The sequence below is a fragment of the Euprymna scolopes genome, chromosome 38 (genome assembly GCF_053919585.1).
Source record: "Euprymna scolopes isolate OS-2025 chromosome 38, ASM5391958v1, whole genome shotgun sequence".
NCBI lineage: Eukaryota > Metazoa > Mollusca > Cephalopoda > Sepiida > Sepiolidae > Euprymna > Euprymna scolopes.
The window spans coordinates 48,093,190-48,113,545 of NC_136519.1; the positions used below are offsets into that span (position 1 = coordinate 48,093,190).

At 35.1% G+C, this 20,356-nt stretch overlaps 1 protein-coding gene across 1 annotated transcript in view; it reads left to right on the forward strand.

Moving 5' to 3' along the window:
- LOC145263137 (diacylglycerol kinase zeta-like) overlaps positions 1-20,356 on the forward strand; it is a 1,403,365-nt gene that overhangs the window by 933,900 nt on the left and 449,109 nt on the right. The window contains exons 6-7 of the mRNA XM_080120103.1: positions 1,817-1,885; positions 16,111-16,143. Coding sequence (XP_079976229.1) covers positions 1,817-1,885; positions 16,111-16,143 — 102 coding nt within the window. The remainder of the gene's footprint in view (positions 1-1,816; positions 1,886-16,110; positions 16,144-20,356) is intronic.

The window sequence follows — 20,356 nt, forward strand, 5'->3', positions numbered from 1 at the left end:
GAGCCTGGTCAGCACTTAGATGGGTGATGTAAAGTTACAAACAGGTGAGGCTTCAGCATTAGACATTTTACAATGTAAGGTCCTGCTATATTTAGGGCTTTAAATTTCTTGAACTTTTGCTGAAGCATAGCCAAAAGGAACTCCTTGTTAAAGAAATTGATCCATATATAAATAAAATATATAGTACCCAGACTTTCACAAAAAAAATCCATCGATTAGCTACAACCATCATATACGATTTCCCCCTAACTGTCTATCTGTGCCTAAATCTAAACACAGATTCCATGATTCCAGAACTGCCTGCTTGTAGAACACTGTTCCACTGGTCTGCTTTCCGATTGAATAAACCAAATTATGTGTGTGTGTGTGTGTATATGTGCGTGTGTGTAAATATGGCATAATCACGTTGATACACGAGTTCCAATTAGATAACCAAAGTTAAGCAACATTGATACTTAAAGTGACCTATATTGCTTGACTCATGACCAGAAATTGACAATTCATATACTTCAAAATCTACTTAAGTGTGATTTTGAAGCCATTAAACTATCTATTCCTAACTATTGGCAAAGTGTGTTCGTGTGTGTTATGTCGTATGTGCGCATGTGTACATGTGCATGTGCGGATGTGTGCAATATAAATCAGGTTAATACTTGCGCCAACCAGACTCAGCCACGGCAACACGTGGCCGGGCGAGTACAGCTTGTATATATATATATATATATATATATATATATATATATATATACATACATATATACATATATACATATATATATATATATATATATATATATATATATATACTAACAGAGGGGGGGCGTAAAATACGCTTAAATATGATATTTTAATTATGTGTGTTCTTAAGTAATATATAATCTAAAAATGACAAAATTCCCAATTTCAAGATGTTGTCTATCTCACCGTTTATTTTTTTGAGCATGTTAAAATGTTCAATTCTCAACAGCACCTGTTTCGCAGTGCAGCATCATTCATGTAATTATGCCAATTTTTTTAATTCATTCCGCCCTTACGCATCAAAAAAATAGGATCTCATCAATTTTAAAAGAAAATAAAGAACTCACACCCCTGATGTTAATCTCGCGTTGCCAACGCACCATTCCTGATATTTCAAAATACAACCGCTAAGAGACAACGCGCGGATCTTTATTATTGATTTCTCTTTCTCCAACTTTACAACATGGTGAGGCCCCAACTTGTGGGCTTTGGGGAGTGTGGAGCCACTCTTTAATTGCCATTGCTTCCAGGTCCACTCTGATCCAGAGTGGTAGTACCTGTTACGGTCCCAAGTATGGGTTAAATAGAAACCGACTTAAAAAAAAAAACAAAAAAACAAATATACTCTCCTAAAAAATTGTTCTTCAAAATCACTGGATTCGGCATTAAATAACCTGAAAAGGATTGATATGCCGTAAAACAAAAACAACCAACCAAAATTTACAACATGGCAAGAAAGAAGAAGAAAAAAACAGAAGCAAGATACTAAGAATGGAGTTTGATTTTGAAATATACTTAAATTATATTATAAGTATATATTTATACTTATATAAATTATATATTTATGATTTAAATTATAAATTTCAAGCAAGTAAAATATTTGTTTATTTTCATAAAATTGCGTTGTAATTTGGCTTTCAAGCGCAATTGACGCATATTTTATTTTATATAAAGGAATATAGTCATGAGTACAAAATCTGGAAATCGGAAGGGAAGTTGCAGTTGTGTTTTCTTTTTTTTTTGTTACGCTATCTTTGAATTTTAATAATATATATATTTTCTTTTTTTTTTTTTTCAGCCAACAAATATGCGTCATCATTGGGTCCATTGCCGACGCCAGGAAGGGAAATGTAAACAGTGCGGGAAGGTTAGTATTTCTTTGCTTGATATTCTTGTGTCTTTCAATCGTAGACGTATCCATTTTCTTCTTGGAGATTTTCATGGATGTCAATTCTGAAACTTGTTGGCCTTTCTTTCTCATCAAATCTTTCTTGGAGTTAATATATTAAATCCATGGCTTTTTCTGCTCCTCCTAATATCGGTTTTCTCTATCACTTTAAACACTTTCTCGCATCCGAGGCGATTCTCTATAGGATCGAACGATAAAAATGTCACTCTAAAAAAACACACACAAAAAAAAAAACACTATAGCTTTATTTTAAAACTATTCTTTAAAAAAATCAATTCAAGTAACTTGATTATGTAATAGAGCTGACATCTATTCAATGTAGGCGACTTTAGCCTCAATGACCGCCTCGATATGGATCCGGAACTGGGAGCATGACTTTTCCACAAGCACTGGTGAGAGCTCAGTGGATGGTGGCGATCAGGCTGTCTTTGGTGCTGTGGGAGGTCATGTTGGTGATGTTCTCGAATGTATGACCAAATGAAGTAGTCCAACGTGTTTAGGTCAAGAGAGGATGGGGGGGGGCAGTGAGAGAAATTTTCAAGTTGTAGCACTCCTTCTGAACCCTAACCTGTGTCTCTTTGGAATTGTGAGCCGGCGCTGAGTCCTACTGCCACACCAAGGGTCTGCCAGCGACCACCTGATTGCACCAGGGGATCACCACACTCTTCAATGCATCCAGGTACACTTTGGTGTTGACTTTCAAGCAGACTTCACAGATGTGAGATGGCATGATGTGGCCCTCACTTGAAACCACGCCTAAAACCTTAACCGTCGCCGGAAACTTTATTTTCTTCACCCTGTCCCCGTCGTTGTTATTCCTGAAAATCTTTGGTCTTTCTTTCTTATCAAATCTTTCTTGGAGTTCATATATTAAACCCATGGATTTTTCTGATTCTTGTAAAATGGGTTCTCTGTATAGTTCTAAGCGCTTTCTCAATTTCTAGAACCTGTCCAATGTGTGCTAGCACGTAAAATGGATATTAAACAGAATATGACGATGAAGATGAGATAATCTTACTTAAAGGTAGTCGAAAAATACATAACAAAGGAGAAAGTGAACATCGTTTTCGACATCCTCGTGACTCTCGCTTTCCTTTATTTTGTCCTTTACTTTTTATATTCCATGAACGATGTTTTTGACAAAGGGGTAAGAATTGCTATTTTCTGGGCCAGACTCTATCTATCTAATGTTTATTTATTTATTTATTTTTTTTTACCTTGAAGTAGTACTTTTGTTTTTAGTCACTTACATGAAGTGGCTTCATGTCTTGTCTGGAGCGATTTTCATGACAAAGAAAAAAAAAAATACATTATTAGAGACGGGAGTGATTCTATAAAATTACCTTTTCTTGTTATAAAACTTCAAGTTCTTTCGATTAAGAATAAGGATTTGATCTCTACTTTAGGTGGAAGGCCACATATATATATATATATATATATATATATATATATATATATATATATATATATATATATATATATAGGTACCAGGATAGGCAAAAGTCCTGTTACACTTTGGTGTCTTTGGTTTTATTTGTATTGATTTACTTTTTATATGGTAAAGAAGACAAAAATCATTAAATACATGTAATACAATCTTCATACAGTATGTTTATTCAATATGACATCCATCAGCATTAATGACACTGCCCAGCTGTGGTCTGAACTACTGACAAACTTTACGGATGTACTCCTTGCTCATTGATGACCACGTGTATTCACGGCAGCCTTCAATTCTTCTATGCTACTCTGACGACAATTGCATGTCTTGCTTGCAACATGTGTCCAGATGCTGTAGTCCAACGGATTCAAATCTGGTGATTGTGGAGGAGAGGGGGCAAAAATCCTTTGACCAAAAATTGATGTTTTCCTTCAATTAATCCTGAATGATTTTGGTGGTGCGCGATGGTGCCCCATCTTGTTGGAAGACATAATCGGACGTTTAGACGACCCTCTTGATTCAAGAAAGCAGTTTTGTCCTGAGGACATGTTTATAGTCATGGACGGTAAGCCGTTATCCAGTGGGGAACTACACTGGAGGCATTTTCTCTCCATTTGAAGAAACAACTCCAAACATCATAACTGACGCCGGATGTTTTTTGTGGAGACATGACGCACTTCAGAGACATCCTGACTGAAGGACACTACTCTGCTATTCAGGATTGACAGTGGTCTTTTCTTCCGAAAAAAATGATGATTCGGTTTCCATGGCTTTTGATGTTGTGAAGAAACTTTTTACTGCGTACAAGGTGCTTCTTTTTTATTCCAGCCATCAACAGGGATTTTCTTATCATTTCCAAACTCTTTCCACCTTCTAGTTTAACAGCCCTCTTGACAGTAGATACTGAGATCCCCTTCATATTAGCGAGCTGTGTCATTTTAAGGGTTGGGTTATTCTCAAACGTCTTTTTGATCGTCTTGGTCTTCACAACTCAGGGTCTTCCTTTGCGAGGGCTATCCTTGAGGCGGTTCTACATTGGCTATACAGCATGCAACTCTATGCACCGTCATACGACTCACATTAAGGAGCTTTGCAATGTCTGTTATTTTATGGGACGCGCACAGTAGAGCAGCAATTTCAATTCTTTTTGCTTCCATTTTGATTGCGACATCAAATAATTGTACAGTAAATGCTAATATCACTTTATTAAAACACAAACTTTAATCTGTAATGCAGAAACAAGAATTAGATATGAAAATATTAACTTAAACCGAAAATAAAAAAGTGCAACAGCACTTTTGAACAGCCTGGTATTTGCTGAGTTTAAAATGGAGTCATCGTGATTTGGGGGGGGGGAGGTTTGGAACCACTTGTGTAGAGAATAATGAAATAATATGTGGCTATTACAAGTTCCATCGGGGCGTCTTTTGCCTTTTCTTTCTAACAAACCCAACTAAACGGGTTATGAATACAGGAAATCTAAATCGTGCGCCAAGCGAAGATAATGTGGACAGACTCTCATTATCCATCCAGTATCATCAAGGGAATAGCGGAAAAATTAACCGGAATAAGGAACAACGCTACTGGAAGACGGAAACTAATTACCTTAGATAAGCAAATCTGCGATGGAAGCCACGTGCGTATAATGCATTCTTCATGCTTGACATTTTTGACAAGTGAGACAAGAATGGAAGAAATCATAAATGATATCCGGAAATTATACGGAATTCTCCAAGGAATTTTTAGCCTATAAATGTATATATATTTAAATAAGAAAGGTCATCAACATTTGCTATATATTTTTTAACATTGTCTTATTATTCCGTGTTTTGATTTTCCATATAAAAAGGTATCATATTTAGATCATTGTAATAATGTTTTGAAATCATTGAAATAGTTTTTTACACGTTTCAGACGTTCTGTGTAGCGTCCTCTTCAGAAATTATTCAAAGTGTAAAATATTTAAAATATATTCAGAATGTATACAAGCATCTTTCTATTGTGATTTCGTTTTAATCTTAATCGGATGGGGCATTCATAATATTATGTTTGTTTAAATAAAAAGGTTTATTTATAAATAGACATAGGGGATTTTTGTTTGTCTCCCCATGTGGGTAGGGCCAGATTCAGGATCGCTTTTTAATGTGGGGAAGATCTCGCTCCTCAGAAGGCAGGGGACACCGGGGAAGGTACAAGTATAAGAATGAGCATTATCTCAGTCATGAAGGATTTCACCTCCACTGACTGAGGGTAGGGGTGGGCGTAGTGTTGGAACAGATATTACACTGTGGTTCTAGGTATATTTTAGTGTTGTAGGTTTCGAGGTAAGTTGGTATTGTTTAATGTGTTATACTAGAGGTAGGGGTGTTGATAAATATCCTCCAAACTTTAAGTTCTTTGAAATATTTTTAAAATGATTTTAGAAGACATAGTATGGGCACCACTTTGAGTTGTAAAATCCATATATTTTTTTGCATTAAATTTGATCCATAGTTATAAGACACCAATTTTGCAAGATTCCTTGCAATTTTATTGCTTCTTAATACCTCTTAAGCATTAAGCTTTAGACGTTTTCTAGAATACAAATAATGTAATAGATTTTGATGAAAAAAATTGGAATGAGGATTCTAGACATAAGGTTTAGTGGCACTGTTTCTTTATTTGAATCTTTGTCAGGAAATATAAAGTGAGGCAAAAACTGTTTTGTGCAGAAAAATAACCTTTACACATTCTTCTATACAAACACACACACACACACACACACACACACACATATATATTAGTAGGCCGTCCGGCGTTGATCGATTGTAAAATATTAAACGTAATGGTTAATTACTTTAAAAAAAAAAATTAAGTAAAAAATAAAACAGAAACTGAGACATGTGCATGCGATTATTATGTTTTTTCAAACAGTTTACTTCTTGTAAGTAAAAACAAAAAAAAATACTCTAGCTGAGATCGAAACCAAAACCTAAAGACAGTGAGTCGAGTACGATAACCATTAGGCCAGCTTGACACGGTCTTTAAAATCTGTTTTCAAACCTACTTATTCTTAACATAAGTAATCTGACATGTGAATGATTCACGCATGTGCATTCGTGAAATAGTTGACAAACAGATAAAAATCTGATGAGGCCCACATACTAATTTTTGCAATTTTGACCCTTTAACAGCCATTTTTTTAGGATGAAAACCAATCAGAAAGTTTTCCATATGTCTGAATACCCTGTATACCAAACTTCAAGTCTGTAGATAAAAAATGTGTTGATTATATAGGTTAAGAATGCACCCACATTCTTTCTCACTTATATATATATATATATATATATATATATATATATATATCTATATAATACTAAAAGTCTATGGGTCTTGTATGTTTGCAATCAGATTTCCGGTTTTCAACATCCGGTTGCGCATGCGTAAATAGCAACGTCTTCAATCCGTTATTCCAATTCCGGAATTTTTATATCGCTTTTAATACAAACAATTTCATTTAATTTGATCAAATAGTTATTTATATATACAAATAATACATAGATTCATAGATAATTATAATATATATTATAAAATCTATTTATCTATGAATCTATTAATAATATGAAATATTACCCTATACAATTTATGGAAAGAAAACACCTCTCACTTTCCCTCTAATAGATTTCAACACTCCTACTCCCTCTGTTTTCGTTACGTACGCGAGAAATAGTTACGTGTATGTGTGAGAGAGAGAAAAAAGAGAGCGATGTAAAACTGGATAGAGTTATCCCCCTTAACTAATGCAGACCTTTACTAGAGGGCGTTATTACAAAAAAATTTCTTTTTCTTCTTCCCATGTTTTTTAAAGTCGTCTGCTTACATTTCCAAACGGAAAGCTAAATCGGTAAATGCACACATTTCTATTACATTAAATAGTGTTTTCCTTTACACAATGGGTACTGAATGTTTGCTTAAATTAAATGAAAAAAGTTACATTTTATTTTCATTTTCTATTTAAAAAGCCATTATTAACATGTGGAGAGTGTTTTTTTTATTATTCTGTACTTTCAACTAACAATTTCATTTAAAAGATGATATATCAAAATTTGAATTTAACTATAATAAGGATTATGATACCTGTTCAGTGCATATTTACCTATAAGTATGACCAACCACTTATAATTCAGTAACTGTAATTTAAAAAAAAAATAACAATTATAATAAACAGAACGACTCATAGAAATCTATCTATATTCTTTTTTCATTTTAATATACTTTCATAGAAATGCTTCTGTTATGTAAAAAAAAACTATTTTCTTTATGCCACAAGTGTCACGCTCATACATGAATTCCATAGCTAATATAACGTACTGACCCAACGGGTCACGGGTGGTCTAGTATATATATAATGAGTGTGGTTCAGATGCTAAAGAATAAGGTTGGAGAGTTGTATGTTTTGGTTTCGATTTTAGCTGATGGCACATACGTCATATCTGTATATATTGTTTTTAGTTCAGATCTTACTACCATATATTAGGTTCAATGTAATAATCGATAGGAAATGACTATAATAATAATAAATATGATATACATGAATGAAAATATATTAAAGCGTACCTCCTTACGACCGAGTAACACCGGGTGGCCTACTAGTGTATATATATATATATATATATATATATATATATATATATATATATATATATATATATTTGTTTTAATTTTCTTATCACTTTGTTTTTGCAGGGAGATGGAGCATTCTACCGGATGACAAACATTCTCCCATTAGTTTAGTTACTCTAACCGAGATATCTGTTTAAGATTCTAACCGTCCTTTTAAGTGCAATTGTTTGTATTTCTTTTGCACTTGGTTCACCTGGTATATTCGCCGGATAGTTTTTTAAATTCTTTTTCATTAGCCCGGTTGCTACTATAATGACTAGAAAGATGGAGATCTTAAGATTCCAGTTTCCTTTCATGTCGTACATAAGTCTTTGGTATTTTATTATTTTCTCCCTCTCTGCTCTGTTAAGGCCAGTATCATTAGGGACGCTTACTTCAACTAGGGTTGCTACTTTCTCCTTCTTGTCCCATATCACTATGTCAGGCTTAATAGACCCATTTTCTAGGTATGTAGCTGTAGGAATTTCGTAGTCATAGTGGATGGTGTATAACTTATTTCCAACTGTTCTTTCTGGTAAACATGTTCTCAAGATTTGCTACTACATTGGATATTCAAGTTTTACAGATTTTCCAGTGGAGATATTTACACACTCCATTGTGTCGTATTGTATAATAGCCGTCCCCCAACAGGACTTTACAACTGGATGTCAGGTGGCTGTACGTATATTATTAATACATGCATCATCATTATATTCAGTTTAAGATCTGTTTTCATTGTTGACATTTGTTGGACGGCTTTAAGTAATTGACTTCCAAACTAACTAATCTCTATCCAAATCATTATTCATCTCTCAAATACATTTTTATAACTTTCTCCCATGTTTGGCCTTCCCCTGTGAACAGGACCAGTTATTATAACTGTTCTACCTACTGACCCAAGAACTTTTATCCATTCTTTCAACATGACCATGCCATTCGTTGTTTCAATGTGACCAGACCATCGAAATCTCCTGTTTTCTTATACTGTCCAGATTTCCCTGAACTCATCAGAGCTAAACCTCCCCAAGATTTACATCATATCCTCTTCATATTCTTTTTCTCTATGCAAAGCATGCCCTCACTCCTTACTGGTCACGTTATGCTTCCATGCATTATCATACTACATACGCATGCTTGATAGATCGATATTGGTAACACTCTGCTAGTTAGTAATATCAGAAGTTCCTTGAACATCCACTTCTAACTCTTGCAATCATAATAGCACCTTGTGTTCCAATGGTATCACCAAGGTAACAAAACTTCTGAACAACCTCAATAGCTCAATGGAAATTTACAAATGTGTGCATATATATATATATATATATATATATATATATATATATATATATATATATATATATATCTTGTCTGTGTATGTGCAAAACGGTTTCTGCCAAACTACTCTATCAATTTTTGGTCTAATGACTTGAAAGTTGATATATAGGGTATTTGGACCTTTGGAACAAATTCAATTTGATTTTTTGCTGAAAAAAGTAGCTACTAAGAGGCCAAAATTGAAAAATTAGAACTTATATACATTTATGCGTTTAACTGCGTTTATTTTTAAAAATTTGATATTTTGTGTGTGTGTATGTGTGTGTGCGTGTCCTTAAGTCATATGGTAGCGAATACTGTTAGAGAACTAAATGTTTTGGTTTCGATTCTAGCTGATGGCATCCAAGTCATTTTTTTTTTTAATTTTGAAATCATCACTATATATTATATATGACATTTATGCTAGTAAGCCACCTGAATACGAGGGGCGTGCAATAAGTAATGCCCCTGACTCAGTTGTCTGATCTAGCTGAAATTTTGCAGGTGCAATGATTTATATCTCTACGGGTTATGTGGCAAATTACAGCTCTGAACTAATTGTGGTTTCTGTTTTACAGATGTTTGAACTGAGTCAGTGTGAAATGGAGCCTGTTGAATGTCAAGCAGTGATCCAGTTTTTGTATTTGAAAGGACGCACACCACAGGAGACTTTTGATGAAATGAAAGAAACTTATGGTGATAATGTCCCATGTAAAACGCTGGCATCGTGAATTCAAACGTGGCCGGAAGTCTGTGGAAACAGCTCCCAGACCTAGTCGCTCCTCTTCTGCCATTGATGAGGCATCTGTCTGTCAAGTTGAGGCTGCCATTTTGGAAGATCGGCGCATTACTATTCGCCAAATAGCTCAAGATGTCAAGATTAGTACAGGGTCTGTGGAAATTATCATTCATGACCATTTGCATATGCATAAGGTGTCTGCCAGATGGATTCCCAGGTTGCTCACACCATTCCAGAGGCAAGAACGTGTTGACTGCTCGAGGATGAATTTGGAGATGTGCCAAGAAGATGAGTCAAAGTTTTTCAAAAGACTGATTACACAGAATGAAACCTGGGTCCATCACTATGATCCAGAGACCAAAGCCCAGTCAATGCAGTGGAAGCACTTGAACTCACCACCTCCAAAGAAGACAAGGGTGCAGCCCTCTGCTGGCAAAGTCATGCTCACAGTCTTCTGGGATCAGGACGGAGTAGTGATGACAGATTTCCTGGCAAAGGGTATCACAATTACAGGAGCCTATTATGCTTCACTTTTGAGGAAATTAAGGGTAGCTATCAAGATCAAGAGGCGGGGCAAGATCAGCAAAGATACCCTCCTCCTGCAGGACAACGCTCCGGTCCACAACTCGAATGTCGCCAGATCAGAAGCACGGGTGTGTGGTTATGAAATTCTCCCTATCCTCCCTACTCTCCTGACCTTGTACCCTCTTACTTTCATCTTTTCCCAGCCATGAAGTTGTTTTTGAAAGGAAAGCGTTTTCCAGATGATGCAGCCTTGATTTCTGAAGTCACATCGTGGTTAGAGGACCAACTTGGGCTGTTCTACAAAAACGGTTTCCAGAGCTGCATCAAACGATGGGAGAAATGCATAACTCCGTGTGGTTCCTCTGTAAAGAAAGACTAATAACTGCGCCAAGTTTCGTTGCTCTACTGCTATGGGAAGCGGGCTAGGGGCATTACTTATTGCACGCCCCTCGTATCGACTTAAAATTTGGGATAAACAAATAGTTTTCTGTATATTAAGACATTTTTTTCCAATATATTACTTAGTAAATGACAGTGGCGTTCACCATTCTTAATATGGGCAAGAGGTGTTTTGAAACATGCATGCACATAAGTACTTTTTCAGTTGGGAAAAAAAATCATGGCCATCTATCTACCTTTATAAAAGGCAAAATGTGTGTGAACATTTTTTGTATGCCTAGCAAAGGCTTTTTTATTGGGGGTGGGGGGGGTCTCCATGGGGTTACTACTTTTTAAAACTTTTTATATACCGTCTAGCTCGTAATATCTAGGATTTGTGAATGCGCATCATGTCTAGATTTATTTACATTGACTTTTACAAAATTCTTGCTATTTCAGCCCCTCTCGTGTTGGTTCAGCTTTTTCATATAAATAAAGTGAAACTAAATTGAAACAGGAACCCCTTATATCAGACAGTTGCTATTCAATTTGGACAATCCCCTTTTTATGGGGAGCTGGTTTTCCTCCCAACATCTTGGGGAAACAAAACCAGCCAAGGTTGGGTAAACAAACCCCAAAAAAACTGCCTGGCAGTAAAAGTTAACTGTGGAATTTCTATTTGACTGCATTAAATTCACACACCTGTCAATTCAGTTTTTAATCCTTAAATAAATTCAAACGTTTTTCTGTTACTCTCCCTTGCTGGCCGAACGGGTAACGTGTCAGTTTTTTTTCACACTTTATTTTCCACCTTTGCGTCAAAGCTTCTGGTTCGATCCTCCCTACCTACCAAAACTTTTTTTTATCTTCCCCTACTCCCCCCCCAACACACACACACCTCTCCAAACACCCGAGCAACGCCGGGAACTCCCGCTAGTCAATAATAAATACAAAATTTGCATTAATTAAAATATCACATTTAAGCATACTTTACGACCGGGCAACGCCGAGCGGACTGCTAGTATGAATATGTTTAAACATATATGCGTGCGTGTGCACACACACACACACACACATATGTGTATGTTGATTACTTCTGATTAACACCTTGAATCCATGAAGAATCGACGTGTGAAGACCTGTGACACTGAATATTAAATTTCTGTGTGCTTTACACAGAACACGTGACGCCAGCATGATTGACCTTCTTGTTAATTGTATTTGACAATGTACAACTTTCACACCTGATATTTTGTTGAAGTCTTTCGCTCTCTCTCTCTGCTCATCTAAAAGCACACATCTTTACAATGCCCTGACATTGTGCAGAAATGTTATTGAAAACCCAACTTCTGATAAAAAACATGAAATGAAGATCTGGATAAGTGTAAATAACACCTATCTATAACTAATAAGTTAGTAATCAAAGAAAATTTTATATTGTTTTTAAAATATAATTATCCACTGACACGTGTTTCGTCGTCTACAACTCATCAGAGTGGCTGAATCTAACGAGATTCGAAATCGGGACCCCATGGTAAGAAGCCTAAAATCTTACCACTCGTCCAACTCGCTGACTGTTTGGATATATCGCAATTTACGTAGATGTTATTTTTTATTTATTTATTTATTTTATTATTTTTTATTTTTTTTGCGATACGTTTTGAATAAATTCAATTATTTACAAAAGTGCATTTTTACCTAAATGCGAGTTGGGAATAATTTTCTCATTTAACCAATTTGGTACCCCCATGTGTGTGTGTATATATATATATATATATATATATATATATATATATATATATATATATATATATATACTAGCAGGGATACTCGACGTTGAATCAGAATGAACAAATTTTCCACCTTCCCATTACTTTATTGGTCCCCCGACAAAGGAGGGATTGGACCTAGTAATTCACTCCCGTTCATTTGTTCGCATTTTTCTCAATAACCACGCCTTACTTTTTTTTTTTTTTTTACACGGACATTAGTCATGGTTAAAGTAAATTTATGCCAGAATGGATTTTCCGAGATAACTTTGGTTGGCCCCTCCCTCTCTAGGAGTCATTATAGAGATAAAGTTACCCAAATCATTTATCTGTTTGCACTTTTGTCAATAATTATGCCTTGGACTTTTTTTGGAAATTTTGCACAAACATTAGTCATGGTGAAAGTAAATTTTTCATTCATGGCGGAGGACACTGCATGCCCAGCTTGTTGTCATTAAATTAATGAAATCGCACATTCTTTTATCAAATCGATTGATTCCTTACTCTAGGTAGCGAACCACCATTCATTTACCAGTTAACAAACTGTACCACACAACATTAGTCTTAAATATGAAGACACCTTTGAAGCAGAGAAACATGTTTTCCGCTGTGTTTAAAAGAATGACGACATATTGATATATGGAAATCTATAATATAAACGGCAAACGTCTGTGTATGTATGTATGTATGTATGTATGCTAAAAACTTTTGACACGCGCGTCAGAATATGATGAAACCGGTGTTGTTTTAAACCTCGAACATTCGGACGACAGATATCGAGAAATTGGCCAAAAACATTCATTCCTTTACCCTCAACTGGGCAGTTTTCTACAAGGAGGGGTCACTTTTTTCATTGATATTTTCGTAAGCCTTAATTGCGACTTTCGCCACTTCCGGTTTTGTGATGGATGTAATGGCAAAGATATCACTTTTTCCCCTTTTCTTTCTTCACGGTATGGGTTCTAACCTGTCTGCCTACTACCACCTTTTCTTTCTTTTTTTTTTTTGCTACACACACACATGCACACACCCGGGCAACGCCAGGCGCCCAGACTAGTATAAACAAAATCTTTATTTTCGATTACAGTATGGCTGGTTAAAGTTAGTTAAAGGGAGATGAACGCATGGGAGTTTGACTGTTTGATTCTAGTCAGGCCCAAATCGTCAACCAATCCCCCATATCCTTTTTTGATTGTTATTATATAGCCATTTGTAACCACCTGAAACTGCCACTTGGGATGGCATTGTCACTATAGCTATACCCCAGTGGCGTTTTATTCGACCATTGTCGATTCACTAAATTGATCTGACTTTGGTTAGACTTGATTACACCCTTTGCCGAAAATGACCTTTAAAATATACATTTAATTCATCGTTTTTTTTTTTTTTTTTGACAATTAATCAAAATTGTTGTTTCTTCTCATGGAAATACCTCGTCAGGGTCATAATTTTTTTATTGAAATAACTTTTTGGTACTTTTGATAAAGATTTTATGTTTCTTGCATTTGTTGTCAGGTATACGTCTTTTTCAAAATGATTTAACAATCATACAGCATTCGTTATCAACAATCAAACTATTCTAAAAATTAATTAGTTACGATTAAGACCCTATTAAACATAGAGTCCGCCCCTTTCTCCAGTTCCTGGATATGACCTTAAACTATATTCAGTGGTGAGGCACCAGCTTGTGGGTTTGGGGAGTGTGGAGCCACCCTTTAATTACCATTGCTCCCAAGTCCACTCTGACCCGGAGTGGTAGTACCTGTTAGGGTCCCAACTATGGGTTAAATAGAAACCGACTTGAGAACAACAAATATATTCTATTAAAAAATTTTCCTTCAAAATCTTTGGATTCGGCATTAAATAACCCAAAAAGGTTGATATGCCGTAAAACAAAAACAACCAACCAACCCTTTCTCCAAAAGGGATGCTTTAATTTGTTTTTATTTCATGAGACGCTGATTATTTTAATATACTTTATACTCTTTGAAATGATAAAAAGTCAATTACTGTCAATGAAACTATGGTATGTCTTTGAAATATGTAACATAATTTTTAAATGGATAATTTGTATTTTAGCTCTGACATTTTAGATCGAGCACTTTCTTGCTTTATTTTCAACACAACCCGACATATCATACACACACACACACACACACATATATATATATATATATATATATATATATATATAGTAGAACCCTGTCCACAAAAAGAATGAATACACAAAATACAGTACAGTATATAATACACATGTATATAATTAAATAACATTATAAATAACACCGTAAGGCGGGGCAAATATCGTATGAGGGGCTGGAAAAAACATCGTATTCCACATCGTAACCTGTAAAAAACGTATCCTAGGGCTACCGTATCCCGAGGTTCTACTGTATATATTAGATGTGTGTGTAAATCAATGATGGAATTCACTGATGGAAGACCTGAAATCATAGACCAAAGTTTCGTTCTTTTTTGAGTTCATCGATAGAACATATCTACAATATTGGTATTTTAAAGATGGGAATTCCTTGATATAGGATGGGCACTTCAGCTAATGTGCATCTCTAAATAATGTGTCTATGGGTAATATATATAGAATAAGGGATCCAAGAAGAACGAGAAGAATTCTTTGAATGGAGACTTACCGAGATAATAAAATGCTCAACATGTGAGGTGGAGCTTTTAGATACAAAAGTAAAAACTCGGCAATACAAAACTATATACTAGTGCATATAGATTTAATCAATTCAATAAGGAAATTACATTTTTGGGGCCCGTGGCACAGTGGATAGAGATGTTGAATCTCTACGGTTCCAGGCGATCATTGTCTGAAGATAGCCGTTTCCATCCTACCCAAACTGGCCAGAGGATTAGTTGGCCAAAACGTGGTGAGACAGCAACTATGGAAGGTAGTAATTACTGGGAATACTGTTAGAAGACTCTGCATTCTTATCCACCTGAAGAAGGCCAGAGGATGAATTGCCCGAAATGTGATGAAACAACAATTATGAAGGTGAGGACAACAGTCCACAAAAAGAATGAATACACAAATTATGAATTTTATGAAGGATTCCATAGGAGACATTTTTTTGGGGGGGGGGGGTCATCTTATAACATTTGTTTCAGGAAAACACTAGTCATCTTTAAGTGCTAATGTTTATACTAAACAGTTATATTTTGTTTTCTTAAATACTTCAGAATATTCAGTATCTGTTTTTATGCATATTTTGATATTAAAGCATGTTTTCCATTAAAGCTTAATTACTGTTCAAATCTTATAATTTTTTTTGCTTACTTTTAAAAAGATTCCAATTAAGTTTCACAGTCGACTAATGAAGTGTAGTTTATTAACTTCTAAAAATTTCTTTTGCAGTCCTTCCAGCAAAGATTTACTTTCCAAAACAAGGTAATCTTTTTAATTTCATTTTTCATTCACCTATTTTCTTTAATTTCCTAATTCACCATAACACACCACACATTATATTTTTAATTTCCTAATTCACCGTAACACACCAGACCACATTATTTTTTAATTTCCTAATTCACCAGAAACGCCTCGCTACATTATCTTTTTAATTTCTAAATTCACCAGAACACACCACACAACATTATTTTTTAATTTCCTAATTCACTAGAACATACCACACCATATTATTTTTTTATAAATTTTCTAGTTCACCATAACACACCTCATCACAATTTATTTTCATGAATTTCCTAATTTACTATAAAACACCACATCGCATATTAATTTTTTTAAATTTCCTTATTCACCAGAACACACCACACTATATATTAAATTTTTAAAATTTGACATTTAACATAACACCACACCACATATTAATTTTTTATATGTGCTTATTCACTATAACACATTACACCACACATAATTTTTTAAAAATTTTATTCACTATAAAACACAACATCACGTATTTTTTACAAAATTTCTATATTCACCACATATTAATCGGCAGTTTGTCTTAATTCACTCCACTCTCTCATATTTGTTATTCTACTTAATAACATTCACTGCATGTATAATTAACTTTTATTTCATCAAAGAGATTTGTATACACTAGCGAATTTCTACACTTGCTTACTTTGTGTTGCAATATTTTTTATATAATTAGAGGGTTGATATTTACTTGCTATCCACCTCAGCAAGATGTTACACAAGGTAGGAATCTCAAGCCAGCGCCTCTAAGAGAGGGTCACTTTGATCTATCAAAAATTGCCTGAGCATCCCCGTTGGCATTCCCGACAGGGGAGCTTCAAGCAAAAAGCAATTAACTTGCTGAAAGATTGTCTATAGTTTTTTCTCCAGTAGTCATGTAAATTCATTTGAGTTGCGAGTAAACGACGTCAAAATTATGCTCATGTTTCTTTCATGACGAAACGTTGGCTTCTTCTCAAAGCAGTGAAAGCCGAAAAAAAAAGGGTCGGATTCGAAGTTCTTCTTAAAAATAAGCGTTCTATTTCTTCTCCTTCTCCGCCGTCATCGTAATTCTCTTTTTTATCCTCTTCCTAACTGATAACTAACTATTTTGCAAACGTTCACTTAACAATTTAATAAACACGATACCATAAAAATTCGAAAATCTCATTCTAAAACATAGCACGATCTGTCTTCTCCATAAATACCTATTACTGTACCATTTTGGGGCGGACCATCTATTCCATTTTAATCCTAGTCTGAAAGCTAAGACAGTGTCTTCTAGTTTTAGTTTTATGTTTAACACACAGCAACAGCAACTAAAAATTTTAAAACTACTATAATTGCATGTAATCTTCAGTGATATAGCAATTCTATCTTTTAAACAAGTGTGAAGGGTAATAACGTATACACAAACATGCAATCGTCTTAGTAATATATCATATACTAGCAGAGAGACCCGATGTTGCCGGGGATTGATTAATGATCAACGAATGTTTCACACTCCCATATTTTTATTGTCATCAAAATCGGTGAAAATCAAGTTCTCAAAGCTTGAATTGAAATAAGAAAACTGTTTGAGAAATTGATTGTCTGCCTTAGTTGGGAACCCATCACGGTGCAGTGGGAGGAAGCTTCACATGCACTGTAGAGAACCTACTGTCGATTTTATAAAATTATGATATATAATTGTTTGAATTAAAGTTTAAAATACAAAAGCCAATTATCATGGTTAAATCATGCTCTAAACGGAAACATTCATTTCGAATGCCCGTCATATCAAAGAACCTACTGTTGATTTTATATGCTAGGCCTTTCTGCTTGTGTGGTAATAAAACTTCTCAAATGCACTTGTGATGTTAGACTATATAAGGTGTTAACTTTAGTCAAAATCGTCTGTTCATTCTTCCATCAGATTTTTTCGATAATCGATAATTATCACAGACATTCTGATACAAAACCTATCTAAGAACACTGCCAGATACATAAAGTACATTTGTGTGAAATTTCATAAAAATCGGCCCAGCCATTTCAAAGTCCATAGGGAACGAACTTACACAGGCAAATTTCCTTTTTATATAGTGGTAGGGATAGAGATAAATCATTATTTATTTCATTCCATATTTTCTATTTATTATTAAGTTTACAAGAAGGTCCTTGCGGAATTTTTAATTTTGATTTCAATTGATGTATTTTCACATAAGTTTTCGTTATGATACCTTTACTTCATATATTTTTTAAAGAGCGTTTTTTTTTTGCTCTATCTAATCGTTTAAAAACGGGGAATACAAGATGGAGAAAAAGCAAATTCACACAATTTTCTTATTTCAATTCAAGCTAGGCCGAAAAGCTGCTGAAACAGCTCGTGATATACATGAAGCATTTGGCCTAGGAACAACTCACTACTGAACGCATAGCACAATGGTGGTTTAAGAAATTTCTTGGTGGCGATGAGTTTTGAAGATGATGAGTACAGTGGTCGGCCATCGGATGTATACAATGATCAATTAAGAGTCTTATTCGAAACCAATCCGCACACAACTGTTTGAGAACTTGATTCTTAATTAGACGTTACGTATATGACAATTTCTGACTGTTTGGTGGTCTGCGACCAGTCTCATCCATGATAGTTTTTTTTAATGCAGGCGAAACCATTACGGCGGTGAAGTATTGTCAACAAATGGATGAAAATCATAAGAAATTTCAACAACAACACCCAGCATTAGTTAACAGAAAAGGCCCAATTCCCCTTCATGACAATGCGCGACCGCATGTTGCTAAACTGGCCCTGGAGAAGTTGAACGAATTGGGCAACGAAACTCTGCTACATCCACCATACTCTCCAGACCTCTCACCGCTTACCACTTTTTCAAGCATCTCGACAACTTTTAGCATGAGAAATGCTTCAAAAACCTAAGCGATACCATTGCCACCAGAATGCAAGATTTTTACGTTACTGGTATAAATGCGCTTGCTTTGCATTGGCAAGTGTGTTGATTCTGATGGTGCTTATTTCGATCAATATATTTTTGTTTGAGCCGAGATATATTCACCTGGATTTAAACGTTAAAAACTGCAAGAACTTTTAATACCAGTGTCAAAGCGAACTAAAACTTAATTTTATACATGTAGGTATATAGATAATACAAAAGTGAATTCCTTAGGACTTCTATACAGTCATGGATCATCCTGAAACTAAATGTTTAAAAGTAGCCCCAAAATTACAGTCGTGTTTTTTTTCATATGAGAAATATCTATCGAGATGAGTTCTGAAAATTTCCAACCTGTAAGGACAATGCGTTAACTTATTTTAATCAACCCTTTGTTCCTATTAACGTTTCTGATTTTTTTTAGATGAGGATTGAGTATTCGTATTATTCAGACTACTGTTCTCATCTTGAGTATTATTTTCACAACGTTTCAGCCGATGTAACCTCCAAACTTTTTCAGGCCTATCTTTCTGTCAAACTCTGGAATTTTTCTGTCGAACTCAGAAATCTGCATGGAATTTCAAACAAAACCTTTATTTAATCCATGTGGTAATATGCTCTTGTTCCATCAGCCATAACTGGGAAGAAGTTCTAAGTAATTCGCAATTGTATTTTTAGTATTACCTGCACTGAAGATTAAACCTTCAAAAGTTAAATTTCTTACAACTGAATTTTTACCAGGTACACTATCTACTGCGCCACAGATCCTTGCAGACAAAGTCTATCCGGTCATAGTTGACGGAACGTAATCATGCTACTTCTGTGGATTAAATAGAAGGTTCTGTTCAAAATTCTGTGCAGATTCCGCAATCGACAGAAAGATTTGCACGCAATCTGTGCAGATTCCGCAATCGACAGAAAGATTTGCACGTTCAACAAGATAGACCCAAAGAAGGTTGGCGGTTACATCGACTGAAACGTTGTGAAAATAACACTCAAGATTAGAACACTAGTCCGAAAAATCCTTGTTCCTAGTTGTAAATTATTTGCAACACATTTTTTTCATTTATTTATTGCGGACTATTATCCTCATCTTTTAGTTGTTTCACAACGTTTCGGCCAATTATTCCTCTGGTCTTCGTCAGGGGGTTATCGCGATGGGATAGGAACTCTGAATCTCCTAACTGCATCCTCACCAATTACTGCCTTCCATAGTTGTCGCCGTCTCACCACATTTTTGGCCAACTAAGCCTCTG